Raw genomic sequence first — 12,511 nt, forward strand, 5'->3', positions numbered from 1 at the left:
TGCTAGTGTTGTATGGTTTGAAGAGTAGAAGTAGAGTGTATATATATATATATATATATATATATATATATATGGGTTTAGGATTAGATTGTAGTCTCCACATGTGGTTGAAAAACTAGAATGTCAATGGTGTTGTATGTAAGTTTAGCTTTAAATTAGGCGTTATGAACCTCTTCTCATGTTGTGGTTCAATGTTTATTTTGAAAGTGGCTTGTGCATGTAGCAAAAAACAACATAAAGAAAACCTTGTGTTATGGTTGTGTAGTATATGTCATCAATGTAGAAATTAGTTTTTACATTAGCCCCAACCATTTAGGGTTACCTCATATGTTCTCTTCTTTTGTGTTTTCATTTGTGAAATGATCAGTTACTGTTCTTGAAATCTAAAGTTCTTAAGAATGGGATTTGAATAAGGTGCTATCTATATTGTATGTGACATGTACAACTTATGTGCGAGCACATGTAAGTTCTCACCTATTCGGACACACATGTAATTAAGGCCCACTTACCCTCTCACATGAGCTACCAATATTGTATGCAATGCAGATTACAAATAGCTCATGTGACAACGCAGATGAGCCTTCGGCTCGACCTGCTTGGATAAGTACTCGAACGCCTCCTCAATTGCTTAGAAATCTGTCCGAGCAAGTATGGCCATATTACCCTCTCACACAAATTACTAATATTGCATGTAATACGAACAGCTCATCTCACCCGATCCTCATAGAGCGAGTCATATTATAAGAGGCCAAAGGTGCTTTGCTAAATTTAGCAAAGTTAAAACTAAACGGACAGGTTGCCTAAGAATTTGTACATTCAATCACACCTGTACGCTCAGGTTGCCTAAAAATATGTCCAAACAAGTAATTAAGGCCTACTTGCCCTCTCACATGAGCTACCAATATTATATGCTATAGAAATTACAAACAACTCATGTGCGAGAGCAGATGAGCTTCTGGCTCCACCTGCTCAAACAAGTGCTTGAACGTCTGCTTAGTTGCTTAGAAATATGTCCAAGCAAGTAAAGCCAGCTTACCATTTCACACAAATTACTAATATTGCATGTAATATAAACAACTCATCTCACTTGATCCTCGTAGAGCGAGTCATATCATATGAGGCCAAAAGTGCTTTGCTAAATTTAGCAAAGCTAAAACTATACACTTTGTACTTCAAGATGACTCCACGAATGACCCTTTTCTTGCATTTATATATATATATATATATGCACAATGCCAAAATGAGGGAGCAGGCATGGTAAACCCTAGTTGCCACATATCCTCACTTTTCATCCAGGAATCCCGTATTAAAAATAGCATGTCTGCAAAGTTGCTAAATTTAGATCGAGGTGCCTTAGCTTGATCGATCATCTCTCAGCTTGGATTGGCTTTAGTTCTTGGTAATGAAACGTCTCTATTTTTAGTGAGAAGAAAGGGCTCACGCATACCATCTTCACCCCATTCATCTCCCACTTTCCTCTAAATGCTTCCAATATACAAATTACTCATGAATGTGACAGACAACATTTGCAGCTGCTTAGATTATGGGCCACCCAGGAAACATGTTTCTTGTTCCATTCCCCCACCCCCTTGTAATTCTTTCGTCTAATCCTATGTAAGTAGATGCATTACGATAGTTTTAAGGTTCATGCCCCCCACATTTTGCATCCAATTTTTACTAAACAAAACGTTTGCTTAATTCAAAATTTACTTGAAGATCAATCCTCTAAACTTTAAAAAGTGACAATTCACTGCTATCAGTACTTTTTGTTAACTTGGTTCTGGCGAGGTCCCGATCGGGGCCCAGTAAGGTTCTGGCGGGTCCCAGTGATGTCCTGGCTAGGTCCATCGATTTGAAAATGAGATACTCAAACTCAAAAAATAGTTTACAATTTTAAAAAAGGAAAATTATTTTACAGAAATTAAAGAAGTTTTTTTCGGTCAAACCGAAAATATTTTTCGTCGCACCAAACACCTGAAAATACGAAAAATCATTTTACGCCGAAACAAACAGAGCCTTAATGGGAACTCAAAAGTAGGAGGGTGCCCGAAGGTTTGTGTGCATATATACCAGTTTGCTTTGATATGTCTCCATGGTTTATGAGGGGAGCATAGAGATTGCATGATACAAGAGTGATTTGATACTACTTGTCCATGCACTTCATGCTGCCAAGGTACTTCTCACACCACCCCATTTTCAAGCCATTGATTTCTCCCCCCACAGACTTTGTGGATAACTCTCCAATGTTCTCAATTTGTGGTTTTTGGGGTCTTGTTTTTCTTAACTCAAGGACTTCTGCATTGCCTTTTCCACTTGGTAGAAACTCTGGTTCCTTCTTAAACCACTACACTTGAACATACTCCATGTGAATAATCAATCCTTTTGTAGTATCTTTTTTTTTTTTTTTTTTCCCTAAAATATCCAGTTGAGAAAATCATACTGTTTTGTTATCTATGCTGGAACTTTATTAAAAAATAAATAAAAAATATTGCACAAAAAATCCTATTTCTGGCCCTAGGACATTCACATACGTATTTATGAAGTGGGGAAGGGAATGAACCCACCAACAAATACGCAAAAGATGAGAACGTAGAGATCGAGGGAGACAGCTTTTAGATTGCTCATACGAGCCTTAGAGCACTCTCAACAGTTTTTTTTTTAATCTAAATTTAGGAAACAAAACTATTCTTTGTTTCTCTATTCAAATACATTTCATTATTTATTTACAAAATACAAATTTTTTACATACCCTCACATTTTTTACAAAATTCCTACACAATCTGTCAATCTCAATAGAAGACAAAAAGATGAAAAAGAGGAGAAAGTAATATTTTATGTTAAGTAATGGACAAGGAAGCTAAAGTGCTACCCAATGTTTAAGGAATGTATAAGGTATCTGTTGCATGTAGCTTTTTGAAAAAAAATTAGAATTTTTTTTATATTCAGGAAAGAGAATAGGCTTTAAGGAAACTGTTAAGAATGCTCTTAATCATGCGGCTGTCTCAATGTCTTTTGTCTAACTCTAAAATCATGCATATGCACTCTGCTCGATCTATGCTCTTTTCCCTACCTCTCTAGTCATCATAAATTGAGTCATGCATCATTGAACTTTGTATAGGTAACCACTAACAAGAAGCAAATATATTACACGCCCACCTCCAACAAAAATACCAACAAATCATTTATGCATCTAATGTTTTTTTTTTGAGAAAAAAAAAAAATATATATATATATATATATATATATATATATATATATTATTAATAATGATTGCTTATCGTTCTTTTTGAGTTCCCCCTCTAGAAATTTATGTAAAATATAAAATAGGAGGAAAGAGAAAGCAGAGAGAGAACATAGAAAATTTGGGGTGGATTGGCCTTAAGGGGCCTACATTCACCAATGAGAGTTGCCCTTTATGACCAAATTTGGAAAACTGTGGTAAGTAAAGAGAATAGAAGAATGGTAATCAATCAAATCCTAAATGCACATATTTTAATATGGAAAATAAATCAAACCTAATATGGAAAACACACACATATGGATATTGCTTTCTTTAACTTAAATGATTCTCAATGGAAAGTGTCATATTCTACAAATTAGAAATTCAAAAGCAGAAGTTATCAATACATCAGAACAATGGTTTGAGCAGAGCAACTATTCTGAATCAGGACACCAAACTATGATAGAAGCAGTGCATGTTCACTGAAGTAAAGCATAAAATAAGGGCTGCATCATTCCAATAAGAATATATATATATATAGTTTACATATATAAATCAGATGACATGGCTCAGAAATCCAACAAATATTATTGCAACAGCATTTGGCTCTTCAAACCAGAAGGGCACGAAGAAATTTTCAAATTATGGATTAACTTCAATTATAACTTTTCCAACATTGGAGCTTGTGAAGAGAGAGCCTAAGCTCTCCAAGAAACTCTCGATTCCATGGTAGATTTTGAACTTGGAACTAATCTTGCCTTCTATTATGAGGCTCTGCATTTGCTTTGTAAAATCCCCGAAACGATCCAAATATGATCCAACCATAAACCCTTCCATCCTTACCTCCTTACCTACTATATTCAGAAGATTTCTTACCCCTTCTCTCTCTGTCCAGATCTGCATCAAACAAACAAGAGGGCATCTTTAATATACATGGCCATCTCAGTACTAAACGATGCAAGTAAGTGGGTGTATATGTAAGCATTTAAAGGAATATGATGACATCAATGGTGTTGTAGCCATATGATTCACCTTCTTATATTGAGATATCATGCCACAGAGCGGGATCCGTGCACACACGTTAACATGGTTGAGGACAGCCTCAAGCATCTTACCACCAACATTGTCCAAATAAACATCGATGCCATCAGGGAAATACCTATAACATTAAGATACATAATTATGGGTCCTTCACAAGATTATACGCTTGTTATAAATATACCACTAGTTTATTTATAAAAAGATATCTTAACGCGAGTTAAACTTCATAGAGAAACATCTCTCAACTACTTTATATATTATATCAATTACAGAAGGAAGAAAATGTGAAAAAGTAATTACTTGCTTAAAGCAGCATCTAAATCCGTTTCTTTGTTGTAGTTAAATGCATCATCATATCCAAATTCCTCCTTTATGAGCTTTACCTAAGAGCACAAATAACATAAAGTCAACATAAGAAATTGATAAGAACATTTGATGAATAAAGTAATTAAAAGAAAAGGTATGCAGTGTGATTTATCCTTTCATGTCTAATACTACCAGAATTTCATCAATCTGGGATTTAGACATGCCACCAGTTCCAACCTCTAAACCACGTTGCATTCGATCACCACTAGTTTCCAAATTGTATGCCACTTTCTCTTTTTACCCCAGTGTTTCCAGTGTCCTTTTTCTTTCTTAGTAGCTCTTCATTAGTAATAATCCATGTATTTTGTTTCTTACACATTGCTGGAACATAATGCATGAGTTCTTCATAATATAGGCCAAAAATATGAAATATTGAACATCAGGAATATTTGCAAATACAATAAAACATAATAGATCCAATATAGGGAACTCAAACAAAAGTTACTTCAAAAAGAAAAAAACAATAAAAATGATTGAAATTAGTTGCACTGTTAACCAATTTTTTGTCGCTTCGACAATTTGTCGTGTTCGACACTATTAGATTATGCTAGCAGCTTTTCTAGATTTCCTAGATTTGTACATTGTCGAGATCGTTGATTCCAAACTTCAATCAATTTTTTTTTTTTTTCTATTTCAAGTTCTGTGAATTCTAATTATTTTTTTACCATATTTCACCATGACAACCTAGAAAATATATGGGACACATTCTACAAGTAAAATACAAATACCTTCTTTATATTCTATGGTTTTAACAATCTTTCTTCCACATATATACAGATCAAAGCAGTGTTTCTAAGCTCCACTCAAATTAGGCTACTTGGACACAGAACCTAAATATACTAACTTCAACTAGTAAAGTACTTGAATGGAACAAGTAATTTCATAATCTGGCATAAACAAGAGTGTCACTCTTGTTCCCTAATTTGGATATGGTAGTCATATATCTAGGAATAATAATTTGATTAACTACTGTGTGATATGAGAAGTTCAGCACTTGCTTTCAACTGAAGTGGTTGCTATGGGTGGCACTAAAACTCCAAGTTTCCTATGGCCTCTAACCTTCTTATTAGACAGGCCTAAAACCTAATTAACTAGATGCTGCAGCAATATCCTTTTAAACTAGAAGGAAAGCTAAATATTGATGTATCTGTGCTTTTTCCAAATTTTTTATATAACTTGCGCTTGATGATAGAAAGAAAAAATTTGACAAATTTTTGACAAGAAATTTACCTTGGCATGTGGGATTTTAAGAGTTCTTTTCTTTGGCCCAAAACCCAAAAGGAGTTGAATGTCCATTGTACTTTTGAGGCATAGATTAGGCCAAATTGTATTTAAGCCCATGGAGAGGACATAGCTGCATAGGCCCACAATCTACATGGTGGAAATTGTGGGGGAAGTACGTTTTGAATCCGGCTTGTATGTTGAAGTTAAAACTACAGTATACATGCTGTTAAAAAATTCAAGGGTGATGATTTTATTATAGTAATTGAAAAATTCAGATCTATCATAATAAATACCAATAAATAGATGAAGTTATGGATGAAAGAAGAAAATTGGTATTTATTATGACAAATCTGTACTCTTCAATTACTTTAGTTAAATCCCCACCTTTGAATTTTTTAACAGCATGTATGCTGCATAACACTCCAAAAATGATAGTCCCTTTCTTCCCTTTCAATTTAAAAAATAAAAATAAAAAATAAATAAACTTTCCAATAATGATGTGGTTCCCAGCAGACCCACCATCCATATGGTTGAAGGTATAGAGAAAATCCCACCTAAATTTTGTTGGACAAAGATTTCCAACAATTCCGGAGGAAATTTTTTTAATCCACACTATTAAATTAATATTTATTTTTAGAGCATACAATCTTCGCATACATTTTTAAATATAATCCGAAAATTTGAAGCACCGGAAAGAAGATATTACATTTACCATAAACTTTCAAGGTTTGCATCACATACCTTCTCGTCCGTACCGGTGCTTCCGATGACCCGGCAACCTTTGAGCTTAGCCAATTGTCCGGCATACATTCCGACGGCTCCAGCCGCCGCTGAAATAAACACATTTGACCCTGGCTTTAGGTCTCCCAGCACCTCTATCCCCACCCACGCTGCAAAACCTGGTACCCCTGTAATACATAAAACAAATAACTTTAAAGGATAAAAATTTAAGTTTAAATAAATAATTCCAAGAAAAAACCCCGAAAAAGAAAACCCAGAAAGAAAATATTACCAAGAGAACTGAGAAAATCTGGCAGCGGAACCCCCGATGAAGGATCAACCTTCCGCATGAGTAACTCGGCTGGAACCACATAATGCTCAGCAACCGGAGCGAAAAAATTAAGGACAAGATCACCCTCCTTATAATTACTGTCTTTTGACTGAATTACCCTTCCAACACTAGTTGCAGTTATCCCCTGCAATTTTTTAATATATACAAGCCTTTCCTTAAATAGTATCTTAATCAAAAATTAGGGTGAGGAATAATTATTTAATTAAGAAAAGAAGATAGATATTCTCAATTTAAGAAACAGTATGTCATTTTCAGCCTAATCATATATTCTAAAACCCACGTTATTTTATATATAATAATTGACTTTTTTTTTAATGTTTTTTAGATTATTATTTTAAAATATATATATATATATATATATATATATATATATATATATATCTTGATGTGATATAAAAATAATTAATATTTTGTGTTTGGATTGTACGCTAATGGTTGTGTTTTGAAGAGAAAATCACTCTACTAAAATCTATAAACTTGAATTTTTAGGTTAACGTTTACACGTTAGTGTAAGGTAATTTATGTGTTTTTGGGTGTTTTTTATTTTTAGTTTGAAAAAAAAAATTATGACATGGTATAAAAGTAAAAATACTACAATTGGGTCCCAGTGTAAATTGAGTATTTTTCGCTCTCTAATTTGAATAAGACATTTCAACTTCAAACACTCAAAAATAATATAACCCTTCACATCAAATTTTTTTTTTTGTTTGTCTCAACAAAATACACATTAATAAAACTACCAGAGTCACCGACTTAATTGGTTTTCGAGATTTCGGTGTTGAGTGATCAAAGGTGAGTGGGAGGTTCGGTGATAGTAGGTTGTGGGTGTTTGCCTAAAACGAATGAAAAAGTTCGTATGATTGATTTGAATTAAAAATACGATGTTTTTATTTTCATTGTATTTAATATTTTATCTAATGTGTCAAATTTTTATTAAAGGCTGTAAAAGAGAATTTTACACTACTATGTACATCTCAAATTATTGTTGTGTTCCCGGTTGTTTGTTAATAAATTTATTTTAAAAATAGAAAATTAAAAATATTAAATATTAACAAACAAGACTAATTATATCTGATTTTATTGAACATTTTTTAGCAGTTTTAATCTCGCTTAGCAAGTAGTGCCGTACTTGTTAATAATTGGTGAAAAACTTATAATATTATAAAATTAAAAAATGAATAATTGGTGAAAATCTGAAGAGAATTATATTATAATTGTTTAAAATACCTCATTTAGTTTGAACTGAGGAAAGTAAAGGCCTTCGTCAAGACCAGTGAGTCTGGTACGTTGATACGGGTCAACGGAGATGAGTAGGTTCTGGACGACGACATGGCGGTCGGGGATGGAATCAACGGCGAGCGAAAGAGGGAGAGTACGGAGTTTGAGATGATCGGAGGTTGGAACACCTTCTGGTGCGTAGGCCGCCAAGTACCATTCCCTGTTCTCTACCACTGCTTTCTCTTCATTTCCAGCTCCACCCATTTTCTCTGCCTTCTGTGTGCGTTGGAGCAGAAGAGACGAGTGAATACTTAAATAAGACCACAATATAATATATTAATTCAAAATTTTAAGTCAATAGTTTGGAGCCTTACCATAGTATCACTACAAAAACCATGTTTTTTTTTACCAACCATTTCTGACATGTCAATGGTACTGACACGTTAGAAAATCCTTTTTGACGTATTATTTTTGACGTGTCTCAACAGTTAAAAGGGCGGGTGTCAAAAAATTCATGTTTTTGACGTGTCAATGTCAACACGTCAAAAATTTCTGACGCATCAGAAACTGGAACGTCAGAAAAAAAAAAAATAAAAAAAATAAAAAATAAAAATTGACATTTTAGTTTTGACACGTCAAATTTTTTTTTAACGTGGTGAATTTCACCATGTCAAAAATCACCACGTCAAAACATTTTTGACGTGTCACACCGTTTGACACGTCAAAAATCTTTTATTTTTTTTTTTCATTTATATACTTTCTGAATTATTCGGGTTTATATCCAGATTTACGTATTAACCTGATATCCAATACATTCAATATCAAATACATTCAATTCAATCCAATATCTATATGCATTTACATCCAATATCCAATATCCAATACATTCAATTCAATCCAATATCTACATTTACATCAAATATCCAATATCCAATACATTCAATTTAATCAAATATCTACATTTACATCCGATATCTACATTTACATTAAATATCCAATATCCAATTAATCAAACATCTTCAATACATCAAACATATCCAATACATCCAATTAATCCAATACATCAAACATCATATCCAATTAAGCCAATACATCCAATTAATCCAATACATCCAATTAATCAAATACATCCAATTAATTCAATACATCAAACATATCAAATACATTATATCCAATTAATCCAATACATCAAACATATCCAATACATCCAATTAATCCAATACATTAAACATATTCAATACATCCAACCCAATACACATATAAAATTCCAATTCAATTTGCATATACATCTAATACATATGAAATTCCAAAACAAATTAATTAAACAAAATTCCTACACATATACTACATTCCAACACAACACAAAACAAAACAAATATATACATCGAAATTACGTTCCAACACTACAAATATCTACATCGAAAATACGTTCCAACACAACACAAAACAAATATATAATCAAACCATCTCTATTCTATCTACTACAAATATACAATCAAAGACAAATATACAACACATATAAGTTCCAACTAGTCTCAACAAACATATAGTTTGATCTAACTATATGCATCAACAAATAGTAACAAAATATATATAAAACTTAACAAACAACGATGAGAAACCACGTGCTTAGTCCAAGTCAACATAGTCATCCTCCAACGCCTTATCTGCAAATGAGTTGTGAACCAATGATAATTAATAAAAAAAATTCAAAACACAGATAAATAGTGATGCAAATTTACGTTAGTTCTAAAATGAACCATGGGAATAATGCGTTGTTAACTGAGACTTTTGTGGAGACACAATTCTAACAGTTAAAGTGATCAATGCGGGCTATAATCATGTTAACCGAAGAAAAGCAAAAACAACACAAATATAGCATTACCTCTGTCAGGCGTGGATCCAGAGGTCGACATGAGCATGGCCCCAAGCAGGCGGAAACGGGCCTCAAAGATGGCTTCTTTCTCTACTATCCGAGCTTTTTGTTCTTCAATCTGTTTGGCCATCTCATCCATCGCATGTCTTTATTGTGTCCGCTCCTCTTCAAGTTTTCTAATCCTATCCGTCATCTGTGAGAATGAGGAGTTCCCAGGGTTTTGAGACTGTGCCTAAGACAGTGTATAATACGAATGTATGTTGCCCCTCATCGGTAGAACATTCGGACCCACCTGTCAGACCCTCCTAGCGAACTCTGGCTTATTTCCGTGCGCCTGAGCAAACGCGTCATTCGGTGTCCACCGTACAGTCCCTTCAGTCACACTGGACGTCAATGCCGGGTCAAAGGGTATCAATTCCTTCATCCTCTCCTGTATGTTAATTAACAAGTTAGTATCTCATATAAAGAAGGTTAATTATAAATAATTTATCAAAATATATATCAGTGAGTACTTACACATCTCTCCCTGACCACCTCATTTGGATAGTCACCATCCTTCTTCGTGTGTGTCGAGATGTAAGCTTGTGCTCGAGTAGGAGTAGTGCTAAAAGATAAGGTCTGCATAAAAAATAAAAAAATAATAATAATAATAAAAATAATCATAAAAAAAAAAATAAAAAAAAAACATAAACATACGGTTATATATATGTGTGTGTGTGTGTGTGTGTGTATGGTAAATAAGACAAATACCTCTTCATGTGTCGCCCTAGCAAAGCTCATTGACTCGGTGCAGTGAGGTGTGTTGTTTTTTGCTCACAATGCCTTCATGTAGGCAGTATACTCCTACACAAATACAATTTATTGTTCTTTCATAATAACATACAATATTTACAACACGCCAAAATCTTCTCATACCCGAGTCTCATGTCCCTTAGAAACTTTTTCGTCTCATATGTATTAATTGGCAAAGCTTTATCACTCGCAGGCAGTAATTGATTGATAAACTCAAGGAAAGATGAGAATATCGCGTTACTAAGTCCGCCAACGCACTTCAAGTTGTACAGATGTACAGTAACACTAAGCTTGCTATGTTTGGTCCCATCATGAAGACTTATCTGCCTTTTTAAGCAAATTGTTGTACTTTAGTACGTCACCTTCAGCGGCTTCTTCATTCACAGTTTCTTCATTCCCCTACACCATCACTTGAGGCTCACAATTGTCTTCTATGACACCGTGCATGCCGATTCATGCAATATTGCGTGCATGTTTTCATCTTGTTTTGTGCTTATACTCGCATCTGTGATTGTGGTAGTAGAATTAGAGACTATAACAGGAGACCATACAGACTTCTCACCGTGATAATACCAGTTTTTGTATGCAGTCATTATTCCTTTACCCCATGTCAAGTGGTCAAATACGAAACCCAGCGGGCGGCGCTGCTTATTACGACACGACTTATAGGGGCAGTGAATTTTTCAATCAGGGATTGTACAGTTCATAACTGCGAAGTCCACGAATAATTTACACCCGTCTCTATACTCCCTCGTACCTCCAAATTTTGTCATCCAACTCTTGTCCACAGTTTTAATTACTGAAACCCTAATTGAATAAAATAAATCTAGGCTAGTTGTTATTTTTTTTAGTGTATTTCTTTAATTACATCGTTTCATTTTTTGTTTATTTTTAATAAATAGACACATACATTTAGTTTTAATTATAACATCTACATAAATCTAAATTTGCAAAACCTAAACAAAATTAAGGCCCAAATTTAAATGCATTTGTTATACATGGGGACCCTAGATAAAATAGATCTAGCTAGCTAGCTAGGTTATTTGTTGTATTTTTTTTTTTTTTTTTGTCGTTTTTTATGGCATTTACATAATCTAAATTTGTAAGACCTAAATGAATTTTTTGTATATGGGGAACCTAGATAAAATAGATCTAGCTAGCTAGGTTATTTGTTGTTGTTGTTTTTTTTTTTTTTTTTTTTTTTCGTTTATTATAACATTTATGCATTTGTTATATATGAGAACCGTAGATAAAATAAATCCAGCTAGCTATGTTATTTGTTTTCTTTTGTTTTTTTCCTTTATTTTTCTTTTTTAACATTTACATACTTATTCTAAATTTTCAAAATCTAAACAAAAATTAACGACTATATCCAATGCATTTGTTATTTGTTGTTGTTGTTGTTGTTGTTGTTTTTTTTTTTTTTTTTTTTAAGCAAGTTTTTTGGTTTTTGGTTCTGATAACGTGCATTTGCAAAACCTACACAAAATTTAGGTCTAAATCTAAATGCAAAAACCTGCACAAAATAACCTATACCTACACAAAATTTAGGTCTAAATCTAAATGCAAAAACTTGCACAAAAATACCTACTTTCAAAAAATTTACGTACGTAATTTTGCATGCATGCATGTATGCAAGTACATTAAACAATATTCCCACCATACAAAACATATATCTCAAACAAATAAATTAATTTGCTAA

At 33.4% G+C, this 12,511-nt stretch overlaps 1 protein-coding gene across 1 annotated transcript; it reads right to left on the reverse strand.

Annotated features, from left to right (window-relative positions):
• Positions 1-3,655: 3,655 nt before the first annotated feature.
• On the reverse strand, positions 3,656-6,947 carry LOC132183252 (NADPH-dependent oxidoreductase 2-alkenal reductase-like). Its single transcript, XM_059596654.2, has 5 exons — positions 6,864-6,947; positions 6,593-6,759; positions 4,562-4,644; positions 4,253-4,379; positions 3,656-4,117 (listed from the first exon to the last, which is right to left on the reverse strand). Exons 1-5 carry the CDS (start codon positions 6,919-6,921, stop codon positions 3,863-3,865), a joined length of 690 nt encoding a protein of 229 aa, XP_059452637.1. The 5' UTR covers positions 6,922-6,947; the 3' UTR covers positions 3,656-3,862.
• Positions 6,948-12,511: the final 5,564 nt, after the last annotated feature.

Source organism: Corylus avellana, chromosome 5, assembly GCF_965113065.1.
Source record: "Corylus avellana chromosome 5, dhCorAvel1.hap1.2, whole genome shotgun sequence".
Taxonomy (NCBI): Eukaryota; Viridiplantae; Streptophyta; class Magnoliopsida; order Fagales; family Betulaceae; genus Corylus; species Corylus avellana.